General features: G+C 39.3%; 3 protein-coding genes across 4 annotated transcripts; 2 read left to right on the plus strand and 1 right to left on the minus strand.

The window, feature by feature from the left end:
* Positions 1–310: 310 nt before the first annotated feature.
* zgc:174888 (uncharacterized protein LOC558116 homolog) lies at positions 311–3,329 on the plus strand. Its single transcript, XM_067601328.1, has 5 exons — positions 311–898; positions 1,247–1,353; positions 1,766–1,837; positions 2,150–2,296; positions 2,542–3,329. The coding sequence occupies exons 1-5, from the start codon at positions 886–888 to the stop codon at positions 2,893–2,895; spliced, it is 693 nt and encodes a 230-aa protein (XP_067457429.1). The 5' UTR covers positions 311–885; the 3' UTR covers positions 2,896–3,329.
* A 1,259-nt stretch (positions 3,330–4,588) lies between these two features.
* grwd1 (glutamate-rich WD repeat containing 1) lies at positions 4,589–11,775 on the plus strand. The gene is made up of 7 exons (XM_067601325.1): positions 4,589–4,846; positions 4,961–5,078; positions 7,642–7,804; positions 7,903–8,113; positions 9,081–9,226; positions 9,873–10,064; positions 11,015–11,775. Exons 1-7 carry the CDS (start codon positions 4,633–4,635, stop codon positions 11,321–11,323), a joined length of 1,353 nt encoding a protein of 450 aa, XP_067457426.1. The 5' UTR covers positions 4,589–4,632; the 3' UTR covers positions 11,324–11,775.
* Positions 11,776–11,850: 75 nt separating this feature from the next.
* On the minus strand, positions 11,851–15,014 carry cdc42ep5 (CDC42 effector protein (Rho GTPase binding) 5). 2 transcript variants are annotated; one of them, XM_067601327.1, is made up of 2 exons: positions 14,604–15,014; positions 11,851–13,778 (listed from the first exon to the last, which is right to left on the minus strand). In XM_067601327.1, the coding sequence occupies exon 2, from the start codon at positions 13,774–13,776 to the stop codon at positions 12,838–12,840; it is 939 nt and encodes a 312-aa protein (XP_067457428.1). In that variant the 5' UTR covers positions 13,777–13,778; positions 14,604–15,014; the 3' UTR covers positions 11,851–12,837. The 2 variants fall into 2 exon arrangements, with proteins under 2 accessions (XP_067457428.1, XP_067457427.1); XM_067601326.1 differs by having other exon boundaries at positions 11,851–13,781; positions 14,604–15,012.
* Between the last annotated feature and the right edge of the window lie 3,028 nt (positions 15,015–18,042).

The following is an 18,042-nucleotide window of genomic DNA, read 5'->3' on the forward strand; positions in this document are numbered from 1 at the left end:
ATGTGATTTTTGATATAATAAGAAAAAAAGGAAAAGAAAATAGATTGTGATGATTAAACAGGATGATATTGCGCACTGGCTCTGGAGGGATAAAGACCAGGGGATCCACAGACACCGAGGTGTGGGGGAGAGTCCAAATGAAAAACATACGCTCCAACTGCATGACTAAGCCTCCTCGGGCCTGGTTTGGAGGGGGGAGGATGGGGGTCAGGCAATGTGGGGAGCAGGGGGAGGGGGACGGGTCAGTCAATAGTGAGGTAAAACGTGTGGTGGTGGGAGGGGCCGAGACTTAAAGGGAGCAGGCAAGCAATCCAGCTTAGCACTTTCACTTTGAGCGGAGCCTCTGTCTGAGTGAGGATACACAGAGTGGCCAGAGGGAGAGATAGAGAAGAGGAGGCCAGTGTCTCTCTCCCGCTTTATCCATTAACCAGTTTCGAGAGAGAGAGAGGAGTGACTCAAATTAGGCTGTTCAGGAAGATTCTAGGTCAGTGGGCAGGGGGTGAAAGAGGAAGAGATATAGTGAAAAGACTAAACAAAAAATAATCAAAAGCTTTGATAGGAAAAGGCTGCAGCCACTCAGGCTTAAGTGGGAAAATCCAAAGTGAGAGAGCAAGATGGTGTGAGTGGATTAATGAGGCATTTTTTTGGGAAGTACCAAAGAAACTCAAGAGGAAGGAATGTAAAAAGGATGTCAACAAGAAGACTGAACATCAAGCTGTGAAGGAGAAGACAGAGCTGCGTACTCTGTGTCAAAGACCTCAAGAAAAACCACAGAGGAGGAAACTTTGCCTTTCACAGTCTGACACAGAAACCCCTGTCTGTGTGTGTGTGATTGCTGTCACCAAGAGAAATGGAGAAGTGTCCATTCTTAAAAAGATAAAAAGGATGTCACTGCCAGGTGAGAAACAAGAACTAAATGCATGTTTATGCTTTTTGCAAACTTTCTTTTTCAAGTCTGTGGAAAAATTATGTATTATTGGGTCTGGTTAGTAGCAAATTTGTTCGGTTTTGTCTTGTCAAAATAGTATTCTTCCTTTTCAAATTAAATTTGTTGATGCAATAGTACATGTTGCAGAAATAGCCCATGTTTCATGTTAGCTTTTTCTGCAGAAAAAGCTAATTGAAGGAAATGATGTAATGGTTTTTAGTAGGTATGCAGTTTGTACAAGCCTACAAACCACAGAAAGTTTCCAGCAATTATCTGAATCTGTTTCGTCTCTGTCCTTCTCTCTCATGTCTCAAACAGTTTTGCTGTTGCTATCACTCTTGACTGTCCAATGTGGTGGATGTGACTTTGACTTGGAGGGTGTGAAAAATATTAAAAGAACTATCGACTCTAACCCTACTGGATTTGTAAGTTAAAACGCTTTTGACTTTTATGGCTTTTTCTTAGATGAAAACTATCCTCTGTGTAAGAATGATATAATCTTTATCCTTTAAAAAATACCACTTGTATTGATTGTGCTCAGTAAGTTGGTATTCTAATGAATGAGACCAAATGTTCTGCTCTGCCTTGTAATCTGATAACCTGTAAAGCTATCAAAAGACAAACTGTTAGTCACTGACATGTGTGACACAAAAGAGCCAAGTAGATTAATCATTGAGTGGTTCCACCTTGGTAGTTATATTCTTAATAAGTGACTAATCTTATATTGTTCCTGTCAGACTCAATATTTCAGCATAGCATTATTTACTGTCTAAATATTAACCTCCTCATCTGTGGGTTAATTATAATCTTTTTCTTTGCTTTTCTTTTTCATTCTAGCGGACAGTATTTCCTAAAGATTACTATGTAGAGCACCGCTACACAAGAAGCATGCTCTGTGACACTGATCCGGTGAGTTGTCAGATAAGAAGGGGAAGTGAGGATGTGCAATAAGTTAGTCATACATGTTAAAGCATGATAACAGTTTTCATCAGTCTTATATTGAAAGACTTTTTGGTTTCTTTAACAAGATATTTTATTTAATTAGCTTTCGCCTGATCTTCAGCTCTATCTTGTAAAACTCAGTTTAGCAGTAAACTGTTGTCGCTTTGAGTCTTATTTGTAACTGAGTAATTGATGTGGTTTCTGTGGTGATTAGTCACATGTGTTTTGCGCACTAAAACTAACTTTGTTGTTGTTTTGTCATTCTTCATTTCCCTCTAGTGCTGTGTGTTCCCTGCTGCAGTAGTCCTCCTGGACTCCTGGCACGTGCTTCTCAGAAATCTCTGGGATGAGCACTTAAATCATTCTTTAATCATTGATCTAAAACAGACACTGGATAGAATCATAAGAAAGAACAAAAACACAGAGGTATGATTTTTATTTTTAATCATAATACCTTTTATATGTCCTGCTTTAAAGTTCAATAGACCTCCTTCAAATGAAAAAAGGACAGAACTATCTCTTATGATTGCTTCCTGCAGTAATATCAATATTTGAATCTTTATTTCATGCATTTATGTAAAGTAAATTCATCAGAGTCCTGAAGACTTTGTGTAATTGTGTCTTGGATCCCGTCTTTTAAATGTGTTTCTTGTTTCCTTGTGGTGCCACAGAGGTTCCAGGAGGAGACAGACCTGGCTCAATACACAGCACTATCTTCCTCTCCAGAAGAACTCCTCAAGCTAACATCAGAGCTTTTTACTCGGTGGCTCGAGATCGGATGCTTACCTTCAATTGAAACATGCACCCTCCCCACTTTGCCCCCCTCTGTTGAGAGAAAGGACTACGGTCCATCGAGGGCCAGACTCTTGACAACCCGAGCTATCAGCAATGTGGAGGAAGGACAGCCTGACATGATGATAGACATTACACAACCTCCGTGCAGCTGCAGTCCACCGTCCCTTTCATATTCTGCTTTTGTCTGGAGCCCCCTGCTATTCAGACTCTACTGGTGGTTGCTGCCGTAGTCGCTAAAAATGGATCTTTTTCGATGATGCACACAAAATGCAAGACATTTTCCTGGCACTGAATGATTGTTTCTGATGTTTTTGTCTTTGTGTTGTTATGCAGTAAGCTTTCTTAATATGAAGTGATATGCACAGGTTGCATTTAATGTCCAAAGTTAGTTCAAATAGCTATGTTCACTGTCCGACAGTGCTGTGTAACAACTGATATCACAGATATAAACATATAGCCTTCCTCTGTAGAGCAAGCCACAAGCTCCAGCTAGTTATGCTCTTCATGCTAACCAGAGATGCTGAGCAAGCCAATGCACATAAGCCATCGTCTTTTTGATGTGGAATTCATCACTGTTTACAATGAATGTTATGTAAATGTAAGATATGACTGTCGTAGACGTTTACTTTTGTATATAATTGTAAATTAAAGCCATTTAGATATATTTTGTGCAATTATTATCCAGGATATAATCTCAAAAAATGTAAGCTGTTTTTTTCCTCTGAAGTTGGTTCTTTCCTGCCTGTTTTTTTTAGTGATTCATGTTTGTCTCCATTCTAAAAGGAGATTATATTTTGTTTATGATTATGCATTCCAGCAACAGGACACAGAGAGTACACATTCATGTGAGCTCATCCATTACTGCCACGCTCTGTGAAACAGTCGTTTCCAATCTACAAACACTTTTATAACCGTTTTGTAACTATGATAACAACTGAGAGACGGATTGCAGATGAGTAAGGAATGCACTCCGGATGGAACAGGGCTGCAGATATGTTGTGACTCCTGTCAGGATTTACATGAGAAATACAGAGCACTGTTTAGTGCTCGCACTTGCCCCTGCTTGTACACACCCACGCCTGTAATGTGCACCATTGTCCTCGCAGGACCCTCCTTGTACTTTCATAATCCTGAGAATGCAGGGTTGCTTTGGCCACTATGGGAACAGACTTTTGGCTTGAGCCCCAGTGACTTATATCATAATTTGGAAGAACATATCAAGCGTAATACAGCATGAATGCAAATGACAAATAATTAGATCATGCTGTTGCTGCTGCTAGAAAAATAAAACTTGGAAAAAATTTAGAAGATAAACAATTGAATCTCCATTTTAGTCTTTTAGTGTTATTTTTCATGAAACCACAAAGACATTCTTCATCCCCAGTACCATTTAGGGGAAAATAATTTAATATCAAAGCTGCCAGTCCACATCCAGCTGTGAGGCTGCTGCCAAATCTTTGTTTCCTATCAGTGGTACAAGAGCTACTGACCTCTGGGACTGTACCAGCCTGTGCAGCTGCACATCTCACACATAATACAACTCCTCCTTGAAATAAATGTAAGCATCACAACTCACTCGGAGACAGTGGGAGATCCTGTCCCGTGTTAATACATGCATGAAACTCCACATGTATGAGTCATTCATCTGACTGCTAAACAAATGTTATTCTAACGTTGGAAGGGTGGGTGGAGGGGGCAATTATTAACATCCACCTAACCTCCCCGATAATTAAGGTTTACATTTTTCCAATATAAGTTTTGGCAATTTCCGAGACAAATATTTGCAAGTCTGATGATTCCTGGCAGCAGGGAGCCAAGCGCCAAAGGGGCCAGCTGAATTCCCGTAAATGGAGGGGAGAGACAGGGAAAGGTGGGGGAGAGCGAGGCAGCAGGGGAGGAGTGACAGAGTGTTTTAACCACGTGGCCGCGCAACATACCGGAAGTAAGCAAACTCTGACTCTGCCAAGATGTCTGCGCCCAATGAAGACACGTTTGCCGAAGAAGTAGACGAGATGGAGGAAATGGACGAAGTCGGCAGCGATGCCGATGAAGGAGTAGAGATGGAGGAGGACGGAGAAGGGGAGAAGAAAGTGTACGTCCCCGGGATCGAGCCGCTTCAGCCGGGAGAGGAGCTGGAGATGGACCGGTCTGCGTACCGCATGTACCACGAGTGCCAAACAGGCGAGTTAGTCCCTCGGAGTTAGCTGCTAGATTAGACACTCGTTTATCAATATTGTCATCAATGCACGACCTGCAGGTTGAATTTAGCAGGTTTGTGTTGTTGTTTGTGTTCAGGTGCTCCATGTCTGAGCTTCGACATCCTGAGAGACGCAGATGGAGAAAGCAGGGAGCAGTTTCCTCTGTCCATGTTGCTCTGTGCAGGAACACAAGCTGATACAGCTCTGAAGAACAGGTTGGTATCATCTTTAAGTATAAAGTCTGTATATATAAGTAATAGTAACCAAGCACATTTACTCAAGTACTATACTTAATTGCAATATTAAGTATTTCCATTTGATGCTACTTTATACTTCCACTACATTTCAAAGGGAAATATTGTACTCTCTACTCCACTATATTTATTTGACAGCTTTAGTTACTTTTCAGATGAAGATTTGACACAATGGATAATATAACACGCTTTAAAATACAACACATTGTTAAAGATGAAACCAGTAGTTTCCAACCTATTTAGCCTTTGACGTCTTACAAAAAGCAGTGTGTAGTCGGGGTCACATTTCAGATGTCTATGAGTTGTTGACAGCTCCACCAAATAGTGATTTTTCCCTCTAAACTTCTCACATGGTTTCAATTTCAGTAAATGTTCAAATGACCTAAGATATCACCAAAAATCAAAGATTAGAGAAAAAGTCCAAAAACTGAAAACAGATTTGTGTATCAGAACTTTGTTTTTTCTTCTTTTCTCTCTCATTAATCATCTCACGACCCCTCAGATTTATCTGGTGAACCTTTGGAGGGGCCCGACCCATAGGTTGGGAACCACTAGACTAAAGTATTTAAGTGTATTTAAGTAGTTCAAACCAGCTCCACCTCCAGCAGTTACAACAGTAACATGCTGCTCTAACACTGATGCTTCAGTATTAATAATCTAATGATATGTCATATATAATAATATATCAGTCAGAGGGATGAAATGAATACTTTTATTTGTAATGGAGTATTTTTACACTTTTGTATTGCTACTTTTACTTAAGTAAAGGATCTGAATACTTCTTGCATCACTGGTACAGACCTCTGACAATATAAACACACGTATGTGCACATAATTCTGGACCCTGTGCACATAATTTTGAGTATTCAGGTATTTGTTTATGTAACAAGTGCCATGCAAATAAACATTGTTATACAAACAGTGCAACAGATGTACTGTGTATACAGAGCATCTAGCTGAAGTTAATTTGCAGCCCCTGTCCCTGGTTAGACATTTAAATCTAGGTCTTGATATCGTAATATCATGATATGACGTCAGTGTTATCTTTTCCCGGTTTTGAAGGCTGCATTACAGTAAAGTGATGTAATTTTCTGAACGTAACAGACTGTTCCAGCTGTTCCATTATTTGCCTTTACCCACTTACTCATTATACCCACCCATTCTGTGTAAGTATATTGTGAAAGCACCAATAGTCATCCCTACACTGTTTTTACAATATCAATATCAAGGTATTTGGTCCCTACATTGAGTTCTTAAGTTCTTATGCTTTAAATTTTTAAATTTAAATTCTTCTGGTAAGGTGTTACATTTGGTGTGAGGCTGTTTTTTAATGGTTTGGGTGATGCCCCTTAAAGGCAGTGGTTCCCAACTTGGGAGTCAAGACCTCCACAAGTGGTTATGATATAGTATATGTAAGGGGTCACCAGATGGTTACAATGATAGTGGTTCATAAAAACAAAATTCCTCTACATGAAATTGTGCTCTTTTTTTGTTGTTGTTTTTTGTGAATTCCCTTAAAAAACTGCCATCAGGAATATGTTTCTGTTGTAAAAGAGTCCTGTCATTATGCAGGTATTGTGCAGGACAATTAATGTTTTGTATACTAGTTCACTATTTCAGGCCTCTATAATCTATTCAAATGAAAGGTTGGAAACGACCTCTTTAAATCACTGTTTTTTAGATTATTTTCAAGCTTATTTTAACACATTATTTTAAAACACCAATGGGTGTAATTACTCCTCCGGTCTGTAATGGCTGTGGAGTGACATCTGCTGATGTATTTAGGGATACAATAACTGAAAAGCTGCAGATCGTCACAGAAGCCAAAGCACAAGTATGAATAATATATGTAATGATGGCTGAATGTTAAAACACCTGTGCTTCTCCTACTATAACAAGTAAAAATGTCTCCTGTGAAAAAGGTCTGTCATAATGAGACTCTTACTGTTTGATGAACTGAAAAAGACCCGTTAAGTTTGTATATTTAAAAACACAAAACTAAAGCTTCAACATTCAGTTCATTTAAACCGATCTATCACTTTATATTCTAATTTGAGGATATTTTACTAAGAGTGCTCACATGCACTGTGTTCAATGACCTCTGACTGGTGGTGTATTTAACTATACTGTACTTACATTTTAATTGCAAAGGTGCAGACAGTGGATGCTAATAGAAGAAATGACAAATTATACAAATTAAGCAGCAAATAGTTTTGGAAATCGAAGCCACAGTGTATAAATCAGAGTGCAGCAGGATTTTTCATCGTTGTTGCAGTTTCAGTTTTGTTTTGATGTTATCCAAATAGCATGGAAGGAGCTGGGAATTTTCCTTTTTAAAAGAAACACTATAAAAAAAGGAATATTTTGCTTCATACTGAAACTCACCAATTGGATATAGGTGAGAGTTGTTTAGACACTTATCACTTAAATAGTTTGATGTGCTGCTGTGCTTTCAATCAGAGTGTATAATGGGGCCATTTGTTTTCTAAGTCTTCTTATCTGAAAACCTTTTATATTTCTGCAGACTTCTCGTAATGCGCATGCATAACCTTTACGGAACAGAGAAAGAAAAAGAGGGGGAGGAAAGCAGTGATGAAGAAAGTGACGATGATGAGGAGGACGAAGATAAAAAGCCACAAATGGAACTGGCCATGATGCCTCATTATGGAGGGATTAACAGAGTCAGAGTATGTTGAAATTTTTATAAAGCTGATCCATTAAGTCTCCTTTATCAGCATCATCTTCTCCAAGTTTCCCAGTTACTCACTTTGTTTTTCATTCTCAGGTGACTCAGCGTGGAGAGCAGTCACTGGCTGCTGTCTGGTCAGAGAAGGGACAAGTAGAAATATTTGACCTCCGATCTCAACTGGAGGCCGTCCACAGTTCTGCTGCCATGGCAGCTTTTGTCAAACAGCAGAAGGAAGCTACAGCTCTCTTCAGTTTCTCAGGACACATGAGTGAAGGCTTCGCAATTGATTGGTCGCCTACCGTACCTGGTAGGTGACACTTCTACCTGCCTACAATCCAATTTGTAGACAAAAAAAGATAAAGTACTCATACTTTTTGGACTTGTTGACACTTGGCATCAAAATTTACTTTGGGTAACCACCTCATGTGGTGTACTGTGATAGTGAAAGTGTCCCTGACTGCACGTAGTCGACTTTGTTGTGTGTGTGTGTGTGTGTGTGTGTGTGTGTGTGTGTGTGTGTGTGTGTGTGTGTGTGTGTGTGTGTGTGTGTGTGTGTGTGTGTGTGTAACATGAGAAGGACAGTCTGTACCCAACATAAGATATAATTTTCTCTCCCTCTGTCATCAGGGGTTCCCTTATAAATTCCCAAACTGCAACTTGTTAATGCCAGACACAACCAAATATGCACAATAACGCAAAGCATTAAATACTTGCGGGCAAAAGCATTCTGCAGGATGCTCGTACTGCTTCTTTTTGTTTTTTTACTTGGACAGTGGCCCAACTTTTCACAAAATGTAACTGAAATCTAAGACAAACTGTTAAATATGTAAAACTCAAACAAACAAGACCTTAAAAATAACCTCTTTAGCAAAAATCATTATTTTATACTTTGGAACATGATCAGCAAAAATGCAAAGTATACTAGGGCTGCAACTAATTATTTTAATGATCGATTCATTTGTCAATCTCTCTTCTTGATAATCTATTAATTGTTTGTTTGTTTTTTTCATTAAAAATGACTTTGACTGATAAATCAATTATTAGAATAGTTGCACGTAAATTTTTCATCAATTGACTAATCGTTGCAGCTCTAAAATTTACACAAGTTGTAGTTACTGAGGCTAAAATTTGCACATCCACCACTAAAGGTGGAACAAAATCTTAGGTGGGGCAATTCATGATGAAGGCTGAGTATGCAGTAGGTTTTGGGACAGAACAATAAAATATAAAAAACAGCTTGTATAGTTAATATTTTGTTTGTTCTTAATTAACAGGTCGTCTCGTCAGTGGAGACTGCAAAAAGAACATCCATGTGTGGGAGCCACAGGAGGGAGGGACTTCATGGCAGATTGACCAACGACCTTTCAGCTCCCACAGCAAGTCTGTAGAGGATCTGCAGTGGTCGCCTACTGAAGCTACGGTACGTTTGTTGGATGATGGCAACATAGCAGATCAGACTGAGGTAGATGATGCTTTACTGGGCGGCATTGTGCCTGCTAGACCCCCACAAGGTCCAAACAGGGCTCTTCTCTATTTGTGTGGGGTTCCCTCTAAACTAAAAACATCTGTATGCTAAATATTAGACATGGATGTTGTAATTTGACATACATGTTTGGTGTCCTCATTCCCATCTTGACCAACATGCTGTCCTCAGGACTGGAGCTGATCTTAAATAGTAAGAATGATTCTCACACAAAGGACACATTTTCCCACAAGGATTAATAATAAGCTTACAGATGGAAGACCAGGGTGTGGTAAGAGGAATGAATGACTAAAAGTGAAACCTGTAAACACTGAAGGAATGTGCCATCACAGACAGAAATATGTAATTTATGTGTTTTCTTAGCTGCTACAGATAATAAGTCACCAAACAAGCTTAAGTTATGTGCATGTGCACCTTAGTCTGACGTTGGTTGATGCCTTTTTGCCTCTACATTCTTACAGTAGTGAACACAAAGAGCAAGTAATGAAGTGAAGTTCCTTGTCTGGGAAGATTTTTAAGACATGTCAGGGTTTGTTATGTTCAAAGATCAAATCTCAGTATGTGACTTTCTCTTTTGCTCAAGGTTTTTGCATCTTGTTCAGTGGATCAGTCTATTCGTGTCTGGGACATCCGTGCCCCGCCCAACTCCATGCTCTCAGCCAATGAAGCTCACACGTCAGACGTCAACGTGATCAGCTGGAACAGGAGCGAACCATTCCTCCTGTCTGGAGGGGATGACGGGCTTCTGAAAGTGTGGGATCTGCGACAGTTTAAGGTAAAAAATGTTCATTGGCAAAGTTAATCAGCATCTTCAGTAGGAGTCATTTAACTCCTACACAGCACTTCAGCTGATAACCATACAGGGTTATTCAGGCTTTGTGTTACAACCTGTTTGATGTTGATCAGTGTGTCATCACATCGAAGTTAATCCTCTATTAGTAGTGCAAGACAAACATTATTAAAGGCTTGTAGTATTACATGTAATGCCTTCAAAGTTTGGCATCCCCACCTAACTAATATCTGTTCTATCTTGTATCTGTTACACAACAGTTTGTACGTGTTGCCTTCATCACAATACTGGAATCCACTTCAAATTTACCTTTTTAAAGGAATAATTCCACATTTTAGGAAATATGCAAATTTGCTTCCTTGCCAAGAGTTACAAAAGAAAGTTGATAACACCGCAAAGAAAGTGAATTAGGACTGCAACGAACCATTATTTTCATTTTCAATTAATCTGTTGATTATTTTCTCAATTGATCGATCAGTTGTTTGATCTATAAAAAGCCAGAAAATTGTGAAAAATGTCAGTCATGGTTTCAAAAAGCCCAAGATGCAACCTGAAATGTCCTTTCTTCACTTAACAACCCAAAAAAAATCTCTTTATTATCATAGAAAAAGAAACCACAAAATATTCATTTAAGAAGCTGAAACAAGAGCATTGTAGCATTTTTTCTTTCTTAAAAAATGACTCCAAGTGATTAATAGATTATCATTATAGTTGCCGATTCATTTTCTGACAATCAATCATTGCAGCTCTAAAGCAAATTTCCCAACATATCAAACAATTTCTTCTTAGAACCTGGAAATATTTTGATGCAATTCATGAAAATCGAAGCAGAAAATCCAGATTTATAAATCAGTGTTTGTGTTATGATTGATACTTTTATGATATTGATAATGATGAACAGCTTTAACACCACAACACTCATCTTCTGTCTGTAGACCGGGCGGCCTGTGGCGAACTTCAAGCAGCACAGTGCTCCCATCACATCCGTGGAGTGGAACCCCACGGACTCAAGTGTGTTTGCCGCGTCAGGAGCGGACGATGTCGTCAGCCAATGGGATCTGTCCGTGGAGTCATGTGATGTGGGTGCCAGGACAGAGGGGATGAAAGACCTGCCCCCTCAACTACTCTTCCTGCATCAGGGTCAGTCGGAGATCAAGGAGGTTCACTGGCACCAACAGATACCTGGTGTGATGGTCTCCACGGCGCTGTCAGGATTCAACGTGTTCAGGACAATATCTGTGTAGTGTGGCCATACAGCGTGTGTGTGTGTGCGCGTGTGTGTGTATGTTGAGAGAAACAAATGACTTTCCATTTACATTAGTAGTACACATCTAATGTGTAAATAGCAGCAAATCCAAATATTTGTTACCATCAAGGGGCTTGTAATAATGTATATAACTCAGCTTTGTAGGTCATAATTCTTCTTTTTGACATTTATTGATACATGTAGGCGCCATATGGTGTTATCTTCTCTGTTGATCTTTAGGTCTGTATGGTTTACAGATGTTTTAGCTATTTTAGGCATTTCCTGTTGCATGCTTAAAATAAAATGTTTGAAACCATAGTTAATTTCTTTACCAGAATTCATGTTTTTAGAGATAAAGTGTAGACTGCTTTACTTGTATTTTCCTATAATGGAGAAAAGCACAGAATTATTTTGACTGAATAATAAAGTCCAGGCCTCAAGATCTTGAGATTCACTATGAATAGTGAATACTTGCCCAGGAGTCATTATCAAAGGAAATAAGAAAGTCACAGCCAAGTCTGGTGATCATTTTAAAATCCCAATAGTTGTTTTATTGTTTTCACTGTAAACCATATTAAACCACAGGATAACACATGTTCAAACCAGCATTTTCAACAGTTCAACAGCATAATGGTGTCCCCCTTTTACAGCATTATGAAATAAAATACTTTTTCCATAACAAGCCAAACGCATGTACTTTAAATTCCATGATTGTCTTTGCATTTTTAGTATCAGTCCAGCCCCACAGCTTGAAAGAATAGCTTTGGTAGGTATGAAAACAAAGTAACTGCACTCTGAAAACACATCTTATTTGGTCTGAACCAGAGAAACTCACATTATCAGATGTGGAATGTGACAGGTTCACAGTGATTCATTATACACAGGATAACTTTATTTTCTGATGTCGTCTCTGGGAACCATCAGTTTGTAAAGTTAATAAAATAGACTTATATCGAGAGAAGACATGGAGATTGTAATAAACATGCAATATGAGAAATTAAGACATTGATATAGCACATGAAACAATAATGTAAATATACAGCTCCCTCCCTTTAAGGCACTATAACATAAAAGTTCAATACACAGTTTTTAGATGGCAAACGTCAGACAGAGTAAAAATTAAAGCGAGCATCATTCATTTAGCCTGAATCAAACTTTCCACTGAGAGACAGTTTCATAGCAAAGCTTCCAGATGAATGAAATAAATCAAAGTGCTACAAACCGTTCACTGTAAAAAAAAAAACCCCTATATGACACTGCTTTTTCTGATCAAAACGTGTGTCTTTGGCAAATCTGTTACCCTCATAGATAATACATAAATATGTCTTTTCCAGTTGAGCAACATCGTCTTCAAACTGTACAGCTTTTCATTCTGTAGTCTTGAAAAAAATCCAGTTTGTATTCAGTTTTAACCTCCCATTCAAATGATACTGAAGTGATGAATTAAGGAAAATACAGTATACTTGATTTACTTTGCAGCAAAACATCTGTTTTCAAGGGAAAACCTTTCCCCTATAGACCAATCTCATCATCAAACTCATCTTCAAATGTGTAGCCTTTTCCCACTTCCTCTTCCTCCTCCTCCTCCTCCTCCTCCGAATCAGTCTCTGAGTGGCAGCTGTCGACCCTCCTCCTGTCCAGCGGGGTCACTCCTTCATACTCCGAGCTATGTGATGAGGCAGGACTAGGAGGCAAATCTACTTTGTGATTGGTGAGCTCGGTTTCACCTCCACCTTCTAGGCTCTCGCCCTTCTCACTCTCGCCCCTCGTTGGACTCCGACACGCCAGCTGATCCTCATCCTGGAAGTCAAACCCTTGACCCTCTTCCTCTTCAGACACCTGGCGAATGATCTCCTCTCGTTTGTCGCTGAATCGCACTTTTGGTCGTATCCCCTTTGGCTTGATCCCATTCCCATCTGGTATTCTGTTGTCTCCCACCTGGTTTCCATCCAGCCCAACCAAGTTCTTCCCGTTCAGCTCATTCTGCATGTTCACAGACATCTCCGTGGCTCCTTTTCCCTGCTTTGTTTCCACTGAGGATGTTGTGCCACTTTTGGGACTCAACACATCCTCCTTATCGCAGTCAAGTCCCAATCCATCCATCACGCCCAGTACATCCCCCAGCATAGAAGGCCCCAGATCCAGATCCAGGTCCAAAGTGAACGAAGACACTGACTCAGAGTGCTGAAGCTCATTGTTCTCTGGACTATCTGGAGCATCTGTGTGAAGATCGCTGTGATTGACTGGCACCTGAGCATCAGCGGCTGGCCCGGTCCCTGGACTGCCCGGATCAGAGCTGGGTGAACTTGGACCAAGAGTGGACAGGAAGGAGGTGTCCCCAAAGGCATCACCTCCTCTCCCAATGTGCATGGTGTGGCGAAAGTCACCCAGCGGGGCTGAGATCATGGTAGGGTCCAGGCGAGGGGCCCGGGATGATTTATGGAGCGGCATGACTGCTAAAAGATTGGGGTAAAGGGGAGCAGAGGGCAAAATAAGGAGGAAGAGGTGTCATACATTGAAGCCAGCACAAAGTGAATGAAGTACAGTACAAAAAAATGTGTGGAGAGCAAGTGAAATACCGCAGCCCCATCCAGCCTCTTGATAAGACAGGGCAGCGTAGGAGCTTCAACGTGTTGTGCAATAATGTGGGAAACCAATGAGCATTTTGGCACTGGTGTGGCTGTGAAAGCCATGCTGGGACTTGTACTTGAAACACACTCATGCAACGCTAGCACATACTTTTCTCTACCCTCAGGGGTGTGTGTGTGGACAAAAACAAGACAGCAACTTTCTCTACGAAAAAAAACTGAATCCCTCACACCACTAGTCTGGTGGGTATTACAGTTTGATTCCAGTATGAAAAAAACGACAATGAAACAATTTAATTAATAATTATTACAGTGGGTGGGAGCTTATGTTACCCTATAAACTTGATCCTGACTTTTTATTCAGTTAAACCAGCATAACAATTATTTCTTTATCAACATCATACATTTTAAACCAGGATTTGAGCAATCACTCTTTAAGTTTATGAATGTGTGTGAGAGGGAGTTAAGTTTTGGGAGGGGAGGGGGGCATTACGGGCCTACCCCAACCCTTAAGACATCCCAATAACAATTAAATAGTCTATCAGTTCAATATATAATTAATAACTTGAACGAGTGGAAACGAAAGCGACAAGTATTGACAAAGCAATGAGAGGAGCGTTTAGATCAAAGTCTGCTGATCAATTGAGCTGAGTGAGCGTCAGCGAAACATTCAAAGACTGGAAAACTTACTTTAAAGAGTATGTTCTGGTGTTTGCTGGGCTCCCTCTTCAGTATCCAGCTTTTTCATTTGGGTTTCTTTTTTATTTTTTTTGTTTTCGCTTCTCTCTCGACTTTTCCCTCGCTCTTTTCCTCGCCGTCGTTTGTCTGTGTGAAGTTTCTTTTTTTTTCCACAGGGATGGGCATGGGGCGAGGAAGTGACGCGACGGTTATTGGGGAGAAGAGCTGGATCAAAAAAGCTGCTGTCGACTTCACCAGATCGGGAAACCACATTGTTAAATATAAACGAGAGTAACAGTCAACCACAGAGTACTTTTTTTTTTTTTTTTTTCCAGTTATACACTCTGTGTTATAATTGTGAGCTATGGATTGAGCGATAATAGCAAGATGACTGGTTGAAGAATGGTTAGGTTTATAAATATTATGTTAAAAAGTATTTTAATTTTATGTTGTAATGGAAAAATTATACAGTTTGCAGTGTTGGGGAAACTACTTTAAAACTATAGTTTGCCAGTTACTTCACAATGAAAAGTAGTTAAACTACATCTACTCACAAAAAAATACCTTGTCAAACAACTTTCAAAAAGTAGCTCAACTGCATTCAAACTACATGATGGAAGATTATCATAATCTGAGTCTGGAAGCTCATATTGTTACACAGAGGTACAATATGAGCTTACACTAAAGTAAAGTGTTGGTGTGTTTGATTTAGGGACTGGGGCAAGCAGCCCGGGAATGTGTTTTAAGGAGAGGACAGGGAGCAATTGTTGAGGTGGAATCAGGAAAATTCTATATTTCTGGGGAAATTCATAGTTTTCAATCGCAGACATCTTGTGATTTTAATCAAATAGCAGGTGGTTGTCATCAAATGACAACCTTGGCCAATGAGCTGTGGCATTATGCCATACTGTATGGCGTAAAAGGTCATGAGAATACTATGAATATGTAGTTTGTAATTAACTACCTAAATTGCATGACCCAAAGAAGTTAACTACTGAAAAAGCTACTGATTTGAATATAGTTACACTAGTAATTGAACTACATGTAGTTAACTACTCCTCAACACTGACTTTTATCCCCAGAACTGTAGCCAGGATTTAGAAATACTGACAGGTAAAGTCCTCCCAATTTCACTTTAAAAAAAAATTTCTTCAACAACTGGGCTTTGTAGTTTTTAGCAAATGCTACTCAAACAGAGGTAAATGGTGCATTTGTTTCTGCAGTGGATTTGGTGCACTGGAATGAGACCGAGGTTGTTTTTTTTTTTTTTACAGCAGTGTGGTTTTTGTGGGGTTGACTTAAAATAAGCTACAATGGCCACGTTCATGATAATGAAGGAGAACGTCACCCAGTGCAACAGTTTGGCTTATTGATGCCTTTTTAATCATTTTTGGACAATGGAGCTGGCACTGAGGAATAAACTACATCAGACTTTGGCTGCACAGAAAGTACTCACAGGACCAATTGAGTGTTGGTTTTAGTCTTTTCAAGGGATTTGTTTACAATAAGAAAAACAGAGAATATCACAAGATGTATCTTTTAAATGGAGCAGCTGTTTCAATAAAGTACCTCTGAAAATCAATATCTGCTTACAAACTCAACACAAACTCCAACTAACATAAATGTCTAAGGACTTTTTCCTGTCCAGCAAATTTCTCTGGAAATTATGCAGTTGTAAAATAAAGCGATACTGTTTAAAATTCCCAGCATGAAGGTCTTAAATGCTGTTTCAAAGCAGGCTCCACACAGCCATTAAATTTAGGCAGAGAAATAAATGATCCTTTATTAATTGGTTGTTTGCTTAAAAGTAGTCCAACTAAAAAAAATACTGGGTTTAAAAATACTGGAATCAGACTAAAAAATACATTTCTAACTGTTGAAAGTTAAACTCTTTTGTGAAGGGTTTGACTTGAAATACACTGCAATTATGTCGTCATTTAAGGAATGTCGTCAGTGAAGTCAGCCCTCATTTATTGCGCCACTTGGGGTGTCGGTGTGGTGCGTAACCTCTCTTGAGTCATTCAACCAATAAATTAAAGACGCTCTTAAAAAAAGACTGACGAAAACCTGAATTTGCGGCAGACATAGCCTTACAAAATATAACCATGTTCACTTAGTGTATCATATTAAATATATACAGCACCAGTCAGAGGTTTGGATCCTTTCCATCTCCTTGAATGAGAGAGTGTGTCCAAACCTTTGACTGCTACTTTATATAAGTATTACTGTATAGAGTAGAAATGCTTTTTAAGAATCCATCTTACCCAGCTTCCTGCCATGGGTTAAAGAAACAAGCATTTCCAAACACCAGGTATTCATACAATGGTGCCTGGTAGTGAGTCATTGTTTGTGAGATCTTGTCACAAATGCTCAACATATTTGTGTAATGATGTAGCCGACAAGACAACAATGGGAACAAATTATTCATTCAGCAGGAACATGATATCATTCACTGTGAGAAATAGACTGGAAATTATACTAAATACAGTAAGTTTATTTTATTTGCAAGCTTTGCATCTTGAAATTAGATAGGATAACATTCACAAAAGTAAGACAGTGTTTATGTTGATTTAAAACAAACACCTTAGTCTTCCCATCAACATTATGGTATTTACTGTATATGTCAGTATTAAGAGGCAATATACAATATATGAAACACCCTCAAGTCCCATAAAATGACAAATAAAAGAAAGAACGTGTGTGAGTGTTTTGTTTGATTTGGTACAAGAATAGCACCAGTAGGATAATCTTCTAAAAAGACAGATGGTTAGCCCTGCTCTTCATTGCTGTGCAGCAAAATACACATTTATGAACCTTAGAACAGTTGCAAATATGTTTTGCTCTCCATAGAGACTTCCAGACTTGAATTCTATGGATCAAGTGTGGGAGAGACTGTGTAACAGGAAATGACTCCCCTCTGTGAAACACACACACACACACACACACACACACACACACACACACACACACACACACATTCGCAAACACATCCTGCAGCTGTGTGTGATTCACAGGAAGGTAGGGAAAATGTATGTACCCTAATTTAAGAACACCAAGTAGATCTATTGTTGAAAATCTACAAGAAAACAACATAGCATGTAATAACTGCCAGCTCTCCCAAATAGGGTCAACTGTAGTGAAGGACTAATTGTTGTCATGGTGACAAATAATGAATTAACTAAGTGAGTTAATGTTGACAAAAACATTATTAACTGGGGATGTTATTAGTTCTTAGGCTGAAGAAAGTTGTCTTTCCTCCTTTTTGCTGCGTACTTCAGTAAAATAAGGAACTAATTAGTGGTGTAAGTAATTTCCTGCGTTTAGCCTCGCAGGCACAACAGCTGCATCCGGCTCTGGCGTAACCCAGGCATTTGATTGGTGGAGCGACACACAAGGAGGACGTAAAATGTGCCTGAGATGATAGACTCTGGGTAACAAAACACTTACAGTA

The sequence above is a fragment of the Thunnus thynnus genome, chromosome 10, assembly GCF_963924715.1.
Source record: "Thunnus thynnus chromosome 10, fThuThy2.1, whole genome shotgun sequence".
Taxonomy (NCBI): domain Eukaryota; kingdom Metazoa; phylum Chordata; class Actinopteri; order Scombriformes; family Scombridae; genus Thunnus; species Thunnus thynnus.